The 14,368-nt window shown below is 35.0% G+C and overlaps 1 protein-coding gene across 1 annotated transcript; it reads right to left on the bottom strand.

Annotated features, from left to right (window-relative positions):
- Window positions 1-418: 418 nt before the first annotated feature.
- LOC122070394 (coumarin 8-geranyltransferase 1b, chloroplastic-like) lies at window positions 419-12,857 on the bottom strand. The gene is made up of 13 exons (XM_042634536.1): window positions 12,763-12,857; window positions 12,588-12,632; window positions 8,047-8,273; window positions 7,844-7,927; window positions 7,674-7,748; window positions 7,019-7,102; window positions 6,758-6,847; window positions 3,386-3,487; window positions 3,057-3,152; window positions 2,474-2,545; window positions 1,452-1,547; window positions 1,226-1,330; window positions 419-648 (listed from the first exon to the last, which is right to left on the bottom strand). The coding sequence occupies exons 1-13, from the start codon at window positions 12,827-12,829 to the stop codon at window positions 607-609; spliced, it is 1,185 nt and encodes a 394-aa protein (XP_042490470.1). The 5' UTR covers window positions 12,830-12,857; the 3' UTR covers window positions 419-606.
- Window positions 12,858-14,368: the final 1,511 nt, after the last annotated feature.

Here is a 14,368-nt window from a genome sequence, read left to right as displayed (position 1 = left end):
TTTAGCAAGCCACGTCACGATATAGCAATTTTTCCTATAACTGTATTTTGGTCTTTAAAAAATTATTTAACAAGCGACGTCATGATATAGCAATTTTTTACTAACGGAGTTGGTAAACCGTCAACTACAAGGGGTACAAAGTAGTTGTCAGAACTACAGTGGATGGTTATAACAATATGGCAAACTATAGGGATGGCAGTATAATTAACCCTATTATTTTTCATCATTAATAAAGTTTTGAGGGCTATCTGGGACATCGTGTTTCAGGGTGAAAAAACATATAGGGCAAATTTTTTCTTCACAAATGATTGAATGATGGGGCAGTCCAAATATGACCCATCACTCCCCACCTCTCTCCTTGTATGTGATCGAATTCACCGTGCCCTTTAGAAATCTTGGTCCAAAAATATTTGTAGTATTTTGGGAGAAAGTCGACTAAATTATTCTATTATGATTATAACTATTATCATTACCATAAATATCCATAGTACATTAACATTTACCAAAAGTAAAACAAACATTATAAGAAAATAGTTTATTGGTCTTATTGAGCACATTTGTGAACTCCTCTGCTTATCTGGCTCTTCTGTCCATTGGACGTTCTTCTCAACGAACAAACTGGATAAGGAGGTACTCAACACACACTAGCTGCAAAAAGAGCATCTCAATGGTAATATAAATGTAAAAAAAAAAATTCTTACATACATTGAAATGGCACCAAAGAACATGGAAATGAGTTCCCTTGTCTTCTTGTTACTATTATGTAAAATGTACTCCCTTGTTTCATAAACTGTCCACTTTGAAAATGGAAAATTTTAAGGAATCATAATCAGTACTCCACACTTTGCTTCAGATTATTCTCCAAATTTCATCAACTATGATGTAGATTGTAATTTATTTTTTTTATTATGACAATGTATAACAGAGAAAATAAAACGAAATTAATGCATTAAATTCTATTGAAAAAAAAAACAAAGTGGTTATTCTTTGAGGACTAAAGGCAATCCTGTTTGTTGATCATGGGCAATTTATATTTTTTTGAACCATAATGTAATCAATTTAACCCTCACAAATATGTAGAAGATCTTTTGTCTTTTTTTATTTTTTTTTTATTTTTGAAGAAAAGAGAACTTCATAAGATCTTGTGCCTTTTTTTGCTCATAAAATATCTTAGTTTGTGTTAGAATATTAGAATAACTTGTTTAATGAAACTAATGTGACATACCTTCCAAAAGAACATATAAAAGGACTGTGCTGATGAATTATTTGTGGGGTCAATGTGTCGAGAACGATACCAAACAACTAAAGCAAGTGCAAGGTGACCCAGTACCTGTATACAAGAAAATACTAAATTGCATGAAAAAAATATCCTTCAATGATACTAATTTAATCATCTTAAAACAAGAACAAACCCAATGCATGGATAAAAATTGTAGGGGAAAATTTCATACTGATATAAGCTTGCCAAACCAAAGTGATGATGAAGCTCCTAGTGCCATAGCAAGACCAAACTGTGCATATAGAACATTAACACCAAGAGCAAATGCCTGCTCCATCAAATATGACTTGTGAGACAAAATACCTTGATCTACTTAGGTTCATTACGTGAACCTATTATTAATACATAGTAACAAAAACAATAATCATAAAAGAAACAAGGAAATTGGGGGGAGGGGAGGAAGAAGAATAAAAAAAGTATTTTTGGTCAATAAGTCTGTGTTAACTAAATAAGTTATATCTTTTTCATATATAGCTAATGATGCACTAATTAATAGTTCCTAAAGATAGAATTTGTTGATAATTGAAGTTCACATTTCAAGTTGTGGAAAACAAAATAAAAGATAAAATTGAAGTAAAAAATATGTTTTATTTACAAAAATATACTTCTATCTATAGATTTTCCTAATGAAAAATATCCCTTATAATTCCCCTAACACAAAACCAATGTACCATTTATTAACAATGGTGGTGAATAAACCATAAATATGTAGCTCTATTTCCAATATATTGAAGTTTAAGTTCTAGTTTCTTTTACGTACATATTAGTTTGTACACAAGAATGAAATAACTATTTCCTTTTTGTATTTATTTAAAATTACATGTAGTTCTCCAAAATATAATCTATAATCCCGTAATATTAGACTAGAGTTCTGTTTATGGCATCCCAATATTTAACATAAATGAATATTTCTCATATTTCACATATCTATAATAAAGGATATTGGCATAGAAATTTATATCTAATAATAATATAGTCAAACATGCATATCAATATACCTATATTTAAGATATTATTAGTTCTGGTCTTAGGAGCCATGTTTAAATATAATAAACATCAGTTAAGGTGTACTAACTTTTGAGAGATATAGAGTTAGTATCACACATTAATCTTATGCTCATCATCATCATTTGAGCATGAAATTTGTAGCTTCACATATTTATAAATAGAACAAAGGTAAGATTTTTTACTAACTCTTTCTCTGCCAAATCGAATGCTGAGGGTGTCAATGCCATTTTCTCTATCTCCATCCGTGTCTGGGATGTCCTGTTAGTTGCAACTAGTATTAATAGGACATAAGATAAAATATGGTCATCAAAGAATTTGTATGATAATTAAATAATAATTTAATGAATATGATTTTTGATCTAATTTCATAATTTATTTTAAGCCACTTAAGCCTAAAATAAGCCCTTAATTAGGTCATTCCTAAGGCTTCCAATCATCATCAATATGCACAACCCATGTCGGCCCGATGTTAGATCAGCTAGGCAAAATTGGGTGTCTGAAGCTGACAATTATAAAATTTGTATTTAGTGTCATCTCAGTTGTGGAGTGGAGGGGATGGATTCCATTGCTTGGTATAAAGGCTTTGATTAAAGGGAAATATGCAAGAAAAAAAAGGGGACCAAGAATTGAGTCCCACATCATATGGGAGAGTTGGGTTGGGGGTTATGGAACGGGGTTAAGTTTCCTTGTAACAAATAAAAAGAAAAAATAAAACCCAAAGGTGCAATTAAAATTTCATGCTTTGTATATAATATATGGAGCACTTTACCTTTAATATCATTCCAGAAATGCAAAACGTACACAACATTATTGTTTGAAATATCAAGGACTTTGTAATAAGGTTTGGTCTCCCAAGTACATATTTCTGCAAATTAATAGTAAATTTCATTACTCAGAATAAAATTTTAAAATGAAATAAATATTGCAACGAACTTGGTTCTGTTCAAGTATGAGACTATCTCACTATCATGTTGATTGGACAATAGATCCAATGTGGTGGAATTACATGCACCAAGGTAATCCTCTATTAGAAATGATGGGTTAAATTTCATATTTTATTCAAAAAATAATAATATAACATGTACAACTTTTTTATACCTGGATATGTATGAAATGGGGGATTTGAACGCCAAGAGCACACCAGAGCACCATGGTTGACATGGCAAGTAAAGGATGTCTTTTCCATCTAAGGAAGGGAAGCTAATGAAGAAAATGGGGAAAAAAAAAGTAAATCAAGTTATCAATACGCTAAATTCAAAGATAAATTATTATCTTTCTTTATCCACATATTTGACTTAGTTTTCCATTGGAACATTATCAATATGAATTAATATTGTGTATGAAAAAATTATAGGATTGTAGATAGACAAAACTTTTTGTTTTTATGATGTATTCGTTTCTGTGATGCAACTATTTTTAGGCTTTCTAAAATTCATTACTTTTTATTCAATAGATACATATCTAGCTAAATTGCTAGCTTTACTAATTTTTTCTAGAAGTAAATTCTTATAATTGCAATCCAACAAGAAAATATAATTAAAAATGAAAAGGAAGACAATCAGCTTTTGAAGACATTAGTGGATTTTTTTTTTTTTGTTAGAGGGGATACAAAGGACAATGCTAGTATCTAGAACATTTTAGCTTGTGTTATATTGAGTAGTCTCAAGTCCTAAAAATAAAAAAATTTTAAAGGATTTATTGATACTACATTCCTAACTATTTGATGTAGATCCACACTTTGGACTAGGCTATAACAGGAGGAAAGCTCAGTCCAAGAAGGCACAATCGACCCCTACTTAAGTGTGGGTTTAGTTGCATTAAGATGGGCCCATTGGGCCCTTTGATTGTAATCAGCCCATTAAAGGTTATTAGTTAATGACTAGTTAGTTACCAATTCTAAATTGGGTTTCTAAGTCTAGTCCTATTTGGAGTCCAACTCCTAGTTATATTATGATTGCTAATAGTTAGTTTTGCCCTCTATATATAGAAGAGTTCATGTACTCTTAATTCTCAGATTTGAATAAAGAAAATTACAATCAATAGCCTAGAACAGTCAGGATAGCTGTGGGTGAGAAGCCGGGGCCGAGATAGCCACTTCTCCCCCACTTTCCCCTTGTCTTCCTTCTTATTTTATTCAATTTCCTATTTCTGTTCACTGTTTGCTGCAATTAACAACTCTAGAGAAATCAGACCTGTTCACACTTGGACTGCTAAGATCGACCATCAAGGAGTCCCTATCCTTGAAGCCAATCGATCTCCTCTACTGCCCACATCTGAGGTCTGATCTACAAGGCCTCTTTAGGGCCTGTTCTACCCTTCTAGTGGACCACTTGATCCCCTTTGGAAGGCCATCTGAAGCTGCCAGCTACTGGTTCTGCGAGTCTTGGGTTTCTTCTCCCTCTTAGGTCTGAATCAAGAACTGATGTATCTCACAAATCAGTCACCAGAAGTCTTTGATATTTGAGGATTTTTGTACCCTAACTGGGACCTACCATCTACCAGAAGGACAGCTCATTCTGAGCTCCCCAGCCCTAGCCACAGGTCTCTCTATACCCCTGCGCAGGTCATTTTCTCTCTCCTCTTGTTTGGGTTGTTTTGCTTTGTACTTGTGGGGATTATTTCAAAATTTTTTCCTCATGTTCTCTTTACTCTATATTTGATTGTGTCAAGTCAGTTTGAGTCTTATTTGGGGTGTAATCTATTGGGGGTAGTATACTTGTAATCTACTTTTACATTATATGGTGTCAAAGCTATGGCTAAAGAGAGCTCCAAACAATACTCACTGGAGGATGTGATGAAATCCCTCCAACTAATGAATGCAGGAATGGATACTATGTACCTTAAGTTCAAAGAATTGAAGGATGCTACTGTTGCCCAATCTAATGCTTAGTCACGTTATTTTCGTGGGGAATTCCTTGAATGGGTGTATAAATTGGACGTATATTTTGACAACTACAACTTAATAGAGACAGAGACTCTAATATGCATATTTTAGATGAGTGATTGTACAAATACAATTGAGAGGTCCGTGAAAGGCAACTTTAAGCTCAAGGATGTAAGCCTAGAACGTGGGAAGAGATGCAGTACGAGTTGGCAGGCATGTACCTATCTAAACATAAACAAAGAATTTACTTCCCTCCACCAGATTTTCAAAAGTCACCCACATGTCACAAGATTGCTATTGTCGAGAAAGAGTTGGTCATTGATGTTCCTATCAGTGGTATTCATGTGGATGAAATCAAAAGCGATGTGGTCACAATGGTGGACATAGAGATCGAACCCAAAGAGATTAGTACTACAACAACCATGGCATGGTGATTATGGACAACCAAGCGGAAGATCTTAAAGGGTTCGAGATTGAAGTAATGGTTGATGAAACCATTGAAGAAACTATGAACGATAGGGACAAAGGACTTGAAGAGCCTATGATAGAAGAAGAGCAAGTAGAGGACGTGCTAGAAGACGACCTCATGGATACATCTGAAGACCTTGAGGTTGAGCATGTGGAATTCGTCATCTCATTAAAGTATCTTGAAGATTGAGCGCCTCACATTTTAGATTACATACTTATTTTCAAAGAGCTGCCTGAATTTTTCTACGGCTTGATGAGAAATCACCCTCATGCTCTACAAAATTCGAGGAATGAATTTATTAATGAAGAAAAAAAAAAGATGACTTATGTTGTTGTGTTGTGTGATGCAATTGGGTGAGATGCCTAAATCAGAGGGTGAGATGCTCATTCACTAGTTCTTCTTCCCCCTTCTCAACCCTCCATCGAATTCTTTCTTTTCTTATTTTTCTTTTATTTGTTTTCTGTGAGAGAATGTTTGAGAGCTAGAACCAAGCCTATTGGAGGACATCTTTTCTATTCAACCAGAATTTCAGATCCTGCCTGGGATTAGAATCACTTGTGATTCTAGTTCTACATTACTATTCCATTTGGAACTCTTCTATTCGTTGGAAAAGAACTTCCATTATTTTATTATGTAAAAGTTCTTTTTTTCCAATTGATTGCAAGTGTACATATCCAAAGGTGGTTGTAGATGTGATTAATGGTAGACATTTGAACTGTTTTCTATCAACCAAGCATGTTTGAAGAGGAGCAATTCGTCTGCAGATGGTTGAATGATTTCTGATCAAACTTGTTATGCTGTGTTTGGAGATAAATTAGGTTTAAAATTTGCTTTGTCAAAATGAAATGTATGAGTAATACTAGAAGGAACAGAACCAGACAATCCATCTTTAAGTGTTCCAGCTAATCCAACAAATTCTAACAAAAATTCATGCACGAGTAATTCTGGTCTATGTTGTTTATCAATAATATTGTGGAAGCTAATACAACTAATTAGATAGCAGAATTAATTCCAATATTAACTAATTAAACTAATTAAAAAGCACACATTTTGTCATTACTAACTCAAATTCTTTGGAAAGAAAAATAAAATGGTTGCAGATAGAGGTGAAAGATACTTGGGCAGAATATGCTGTTCCAAATAGATAGTTGGCAACTAGGCCCCATAGAAGTGCCGGAGATTTAGACACATGTACAATGCCAATGCTCTGCAAAACAACAAACAAAATGGATAAATATTATATACTTTTAGTAATAAAATATATGCAGCAAATCATCTCAAGAGGCACTCATCAGTACGTAAGAAAGTATTAATTAAAAGCCTCTTTTAAAGCTACTCTTTCATTTGGTTTAGAGGAAATATATTATGATGAGTATACCAGCATGGCTACCATCAAACAGATGGCCTGGACATCTCTACTTGAAAACTCTCCAGAAGCTAATGGAAGATATTGCTTATTAACCTGCAAGGTACACGTAAAACGTCCTGATGTATAAGTGTTAACATGGTTATAAATGAAAAATATTGAAGGTTATCTTTGTTAGATCAAACATCAAGAAATACGAAAATAAATAGATAAAAGATTCGTACGATACAGAGATTTAATGAGGTTCACACATCAGTGTGGTGTGCTATATCTTCGGGCAAAGAAGTAGATGTTTCACTATGTAGAAAAGAGATTACACCCAAGTAGTGGAGAGAAAACTCGCCCTGAAACCCTAGTTCAAAACCCCCCCCAAAATACAATGATTAGCTCAACAAGACAACAGTACATTATATACTCCAAGTCCCGAGTCAACCTATCGGGTCGTGGTCGAACCATATCCATCTGCTTCCATCATAGACTCAGAAAATTTTCCTTTCAGGTCACTATCAAAATATGTCGAAACGAGTCAATCTTCAAAACGGATCAAGAATTCGAGACAAACTTAACAAACTTTTTTTTTGGCTTCGTCCTTAAATTCACGGATAGATGTTCTTTTTAACAAATTTTAGACAACCTCCATTTTCAAAATTTTTACAACACAAATTACCTCATCGATTTTGACATCAAACAGTTGATTCACTGCGACAACATAGATGTGAGTCAATGATCCCAGTGCCAATGCCTGAAACAATAACGATGATTCTACTAGGATTAATATTACAAATCATCTTAAAGTAGGAAACTATACTAATCCTTTCTTTTACCGTTATACTTCACCTGTAGCAATCCCATGAAAAATCTTGGTGAAAGATCAGCAATTGATTGTATTGGCAGAAGTGAAATTGATAATATCCCAATATCCTGATAAATCAAAATGGGTAGCTAGCTCATTTATTATATACAAAAAAGTTTTAATCAGTTAAAATTATTAGTTAAATTTAAGGAAAAATCATCCTTAGTGTGATTAAACCAAAACTTACAATTCCCATCATGGCATACGGCCGGCAAAAGTGATAGAATGTTTCTAATTTATGCAAAAGGCTAGCATAACCACCATCATCGCCATGTTTCAATGAAAGCTCATTATTCTCTAACGCATATTTTTCATTGGGAAGCTTCTCGATGTGTCCTCCTTGATTGTCAGCTAATGCTGACAGTTTAGAGCTTTGCTTGACATTACATTTCCTACCAATATCATGTAGATAACCTACAGACATTTGAAATGAAAGAACACATCAAACTTACAAAATATTAGGCAAAAGACAAAAACCCTTCTAGTATGAAAAGCAAACACAAGAAAACAATGAAGTTTGATAATATGTAAATTGCCTGATAAGGAAAATGAGAAATATATTTACCGCTTTAGTGATACATATAGAAAATTTAAGGCTGTGTTTGGTAAGCACTCTCATTCTGAGAATGTGCATTCACATCTCCAAGGGTTGTATGGTAGATATCAGATTTTTTTAATATTAAGCAGAACTATGCTGGCTACCAATCACAAGTGGAAGAAGTGTGAGCTCGAACAGGGACCCATAGGGTAGGCTAGGGTTGAGAATTCAGGCTCGAGGCTGGGTTGGCTGAGCCTGGGTTGAGATCTCAATCCAATCCAACCCGAGCCAACCCAACCCTGTATATTAAGTATATAATAATATAAATATGTTAATAATTATAAATGGGTACTTAAAGGAATAGGTCTGCAAAAGTCTCATTTTCCGCAATCTACATATATGCGAAAACTTTGGTCCTTGCCCTCTGCATTGCATCAAGAGTAAGTAACCGGTAACCAATAGTACTAGATTGGGCTGGGTTGGGCTAAACCTAACAGGGTTGGGCCTGGACTGAGATATCCCAGCCTAAGCTAGGACTGGGCAGGGCTTGGGTTGAGTTAAGAGACCTTAGGGTTGGAATGGAGTTTTAAAAAATCTGGCCCATTGACACCCCTAGTGTCACACATCATAATCCCTTCATAATGTGCAGAATGTCCATGTGCAGATTTTTTTTCCCATGCCCTCTCACAAAAAGTTAGGGCCTTCCTTTAAAAATGTGGGGTCTACATGCATGATACTCTTTTTAGAGTGAAGGTAGCGTGCAAATTCCTTCTCATGCTGGCAGCTCGGAAAATCTCTCCCTTTCATAGTTTATTGTTAAAACTTTGATTCCACTACTTTCTCTACTTAATTTGCGCTAAATTTAAATTTTTTTAACACTAATTAACATAGACTAGTTAAGATAGATCGATGTTAGGCCCTTAATCACATTGACAAACCTATGTACTATCGTATAGAAAATCGTTAAATGAAATACTTCACTATGAATGCTAAAGCCAAAAAGGTCCTACCCAAAAAAAAATAAAAAAAAAATACCCTATATCAAAATATATTATCATAATTTTATCAATATATATATATATAGAGAGAGAGGAAAATCCCCACTTCTCCTCCCACTATTGTACGATGTCGATAGGCCACAGTTACTCGATCCTCTAGATATATATATATATATATTCATAATAAACCATTTGTTTTAAGTTAGTGTGCTGACATGATTTTGCATTATAAGAGCTTCAAATGTGACAATATCCGGAGTTTGAATCCTTTGAATCACATTTTATACAATGTAAGAATTCGGCCTGGTGGTTTCTTTGTTGTTCAGGTTTGGAGCAAAATCGGTGGGTGGGTGCATCTCTTCAACCTCAAAGAAGAGTGATATGACATTTTTAATCATATATATCTAGGAAATGATCCAAAATGGTTATATGTCAAATTTCAAACTCAAATTTTATTTATATTTATTTCAAGTTTAAATTTAATCTATTGCAACATATTGATCATAGGTTCAAAACTTGTAAACAGATTCTCTTGCGAAACATGAGGTAAGACTGCATACATTTGCCCCTTCCAAATCTGTAGTAGTAGGAGCCTTGTGCATCAGGTTTTTTTTTATAAAGCTCGAACTTAATCATTTATCCTCCACTACCATCCCTCCCCTCAACACCCCCCCCCCCAAAAAAAAGTTTCTTCCTCGTGCAACAAAGCCATTGGGTGGTAGATCCACTTCTGCATTGTGGTCCCCCACCAATGGACAGTGTGAGATGGGGTGGGGTGGTTTCCTAGAGAGGAACCACACTCTTAATGGCTATTGGCTTAGATTTTTTTAGTGGGAGTTGCAGACTTAGGGTGTGTTTGGTAGCCAAGAGAAGAAAAAAGTACAAAAAAGTTTAAGAAATTCTCATTATATTTGGTATGTCCTAAATCAAGAGATTTTTTTTTTTTTTTTTTTTAATTTCAAAATTCACTTTAGGAATGGTGAAGTTTTCTTATACTACTAAAAAAAAAAGAGCCCTGCCTAAAATTAGGGGTGTCAATTCCTAAACCGAACCGGTAAAATCGACCGGACCAAACCTATAACAACACGGACCGAACCGAAGCGAAGCCTTATTGGTTCGGTTTGGTTTGGAGTATTGCAACCCCAAAACCAAACCGAACAGCACCGAAAACCGGATGAACCCAAAACCAAACCAAAACCGGCTCAAAACCCAGACCGAAACTAAAACCAAACCGGTAAGAAACCGAAACACTCCAAAATTCATTAAAAAAATCAAAATTTGCATTGTTTTATATACATTTGTATAGAAAATTGAATCCAAACTGGACCAAAAACCAAAACCAACCCGGTTACAAATCGATTTAAGAAACCGAAGAAAAACCAAAACCAAACCGCACCGAAACCAAAACCAAACCGAAATCGGAATTTCCTTATTGGTTCGGTTTTGGTTTCAGCTTTCCCACACCAAAAACGACTCAGCCCGGACCAAAACCGAGCCAGACCGACCGATTGACACCCCTACCTGAAATACAAGAAAACACAAGAAAGTAGAAAAAACTTTTCTGTTCTTCTATTGGTAGTCAAAGAAGCATAAATTTTTTTCTTTTTCTTTTCATCATATTTCAATTTTTTTCTTCTTCTCTTTCCTAGATTTTTTTTTTTGGCCTTGACTACCAAACACAGCCTTAAGAGTTTCACAGGCAGGTGATGATACAATTTCCTATGGCCATAGTTTTTTTGACAACTAAACTTTTCTCATTCTTATGGGCTTAGCATTTAAAACTGGACTGAACCAATGGTTAAGCTGGTCAAACCCATACTCATATCGTTTTCTATCAATAATTCTCAAGAACAATCAAATCACAAGAGAAAACCCTGAAATCAAATAGGATCATAGATCTCATCCTCTCTATATTATTTTCATTCAAATTTAAAACCACTAGCATATATTTTTCCACCTATATTTTTTTTATTTCTCAAAAGTAGAGCAAAAATGATAATAAAAATTCACAAAAAAAAAAAAAAAAAAAAAAAAGATAGATGTCACAATCCTCGTAGACATAATTTTCAAAACATAATCATCTAATAAATAAATAAGAACTCTAGAGTGATCACTATCCCTCTAGTAGTAAGTGTTTGCTTCTCTCTTTCTTTCGGTGGTCCCACCTCCTAGGTGAGACAAGTTACCTTTAGGTAGGAGTCTTTTTTCCTTCTACTTAATTATCCAAAAACAAGGCATATGCTAAGCATATAGCTAGCGTTACTTTTCATCTAGGACCAAACCCTTCTTTTGAGTATGATTGGGCCCTGCAATGATAGTGAACCAGGATTATGGTCTCAGGTATCGAGTCTCTTGACATGTTTTGTGTGTCTCGACTTATTTCAAGACATTTTTTTTCATATGTGTACCGTATATTGAAGTTATTTTGTATCACAACTGCTTAACTTGATATTTGTCAACCCTATCGAGGCAAAATCTTCTTGTGAGTATAGCTAGCGTTCCTTTTGAGCTAGGGTCAAACTCTTCTTTTGAGTATAATTGGGCCATCAATGGTAGTAAACCGGAATTATAGTCTTGGGTATTAAGTCTCTCGCATGTCTAGTGTAAAATCTCGACTTGTTTCAAGATAATTTTTTCACATGTGTACCACATGTATATCGAAGGAATATTATATCTCAACCTCTTAGCTTGATATGTATCAACCCTATCGACACAAATTACATTGACAGAGAAAAATAAAGCATAGAAAAATCTAGGGCCATGAGGTGCTTGAGATTGCAAGAGGGGTCATAGACATATACGAGAGGGTACGCAATTATATGGAAGGGTAATAATTGAACTTTGAGGCTGAAATCTGATACATAGCCAATTTAAACTATGTCTTAAATATCTAACCGTAATAAGAATTGCCATATCACTCTTCCATATGGTAGAACAAATATGAACATTATGAATGTCATTTGTATGGGCATACGTGCAAATTCCATGTGAACCAAGGTGATCTTGGAACTAATTTGTTGAAAATTTTTTGATGCTCATCCATATACGGCCACAAAATTTCAGCTCGAACTTTTACAACCTATAAGAACTAGATGCCCATCTACAACTTAGGTTAAGGCACCTTGGTTAAACCTGTCCTAGAGGTGGGGAAACTTTACATGAAGAAATTGGAAAAAGAAGAATAATACTTACTTCTTCTAATAGTGAAGCATAGTGAGTCGTCCCTTCTCAAGTAAACTGTAAATGAATGAATAACAGAAAGAAGAAAGATCTAATTAATGAACTTAGTAGTTTTAAAAGAAGTTTGCATACAGATTAAGAAATATATCAAAGGGAATAAGTATGATAAAACAGTTTGGCTTCTTGCCTCTTTCGTTAGACGAGTACTTTCGGAAAGAAAAACTTGCACAAGCTGGTTTTAGAAGCGCCTCCATCTTTCTCTCTCTGTCTCTCTCTAAGGTGGGTGAGTATGCGTTGTTCTTCTTATAAAGGGAGTGAAGTTAATACAACTTGCTATTTTTTTTTCTTTTGATTCTAGTCAATCATTTTTTTTTTTTTCAATCAATCCTTGTCTTATTAGTTTCGAGGAGGAGGGATGAGAAAGAAAAATAAAAAAGAAGTTGACTACGGCATCATAGACAATAAAAACTAGATAAACCAAGGGAGAGGGTTGGTAAAGCCGTTAGTTAGATGCATCAATCATAGAACTGGTCATGATAAGACAAGGGACTTCTCCGGCCCCACTGGGTCGGTGGGGGATTCGGTTCGCCTCTAACGACCGACGCTTCAACAAGCGTCCAACGATTTTCTTGATGATCGACATGTGGATTCCGATTGATCTGACGGTTGGTCGACTTCTTCCCTCTCTTCTTCTTCCTTCTGTGTTCTTCAGCCGTCGAAGTGTCAGTCGTTGGTTCGAGGTCCTTCCAGAAATACGTCTGCGGAACTCGAATTAAACACTCGCGAGCTATCTCATCGGGAAGACAGGGAATCAACTCCATCATTGAAATCAGATGTAGAAGAAGAGGAGGAGAGGGAGGAATAAAAAAGGTGAATGAGGAAAGGAAAGGAAAATTTAAGTTCGATTAAGGGGTTTCTCTAATCTTTATAGAATCTCATCTTCAACTGTAGTGAAGGAGGGGAATTAGTATTGTGGGGAAGGATTTGGGAATATAAGCTTCTAGAAGAAGGTGGGCATAAAGGGACGATCGGCGGCTGTTTTCACACTGTTAAATAGAAACTCTGGTTTAATCCGACGGGGTTTTAGGGTTTCATCCCAATAATCCAAATGTTCTCAACACTTTCAGAGCATGAAAACCCAATTGTTCTCAAATGGGTTTCATCCACTTTCAGAGCATGAAAACCCAATTGTTCTCAAATGTTCTCAAACGGATCCCAGGTCAATATTTAGGAGCCTATCTGGTTTGTGCTGTCACCGAACCATAGAAACTCTCCCGGTGCGTAAACCCATTAATTTCTCAACTGGTCTTCATCGGAGCACCTCTCGTTTCAGTAGAAGAGTAACTCCCAGAAATTTCTCAGGTGGGGTTCATCCGAGAAATACCCTACAAGCTGCTCGTCTAATAGGAACTAGAAATTTCTCAAATGGGTCTCCTCAGAAGGCCCCGTAGAGGACAGAACGGAAGGTCAACTCGATTTCTGCCAGTGTTTCAGGGGATTGCGTAAGTAATCTTTTATTTGTATTTTATATTTTTATTAATATAATAGTTTATCAAAGTCTTATGCCTATTGCCTCATTATTACTTACATTTTCTTGTGAAAAAAATATCTGTCAATCTTGAATTTACGTTATTATGATTCATAAAATTTCAATAACTTTTTATCAATAAATATATATATATATATATATATATTCCAATAACTTCTATTCATTAACATTGGAAAGTCAAAACCTTTCAGATGAGGGAATTCACGAAGCCTTGCATTTGAGATATCCTGATCACCAAGTCCAA

The sequence above is a fragment of the Macadamia integrifolia genome, unplaced genomic scaffold, assembly GCF_013358625.1.
Source record: "Macadamia integrifolia cultivar HAES 741 unplaced genomic scaffold, SCU_Mint_v3 scaffold904, whole genome shotgun sequence".
Classification (NCBI taxonomy): Eukaryota; Viridiplantae; Streptophyta; class Magnoliopsida; order Proteales; family Proteaceae; genus Macadamia; species Macadamia integrifolia.
Note: the sequence above shows the minus strand (reverse complement) of the source record. Positions and strands in the feature narration are given on the sequence as shown.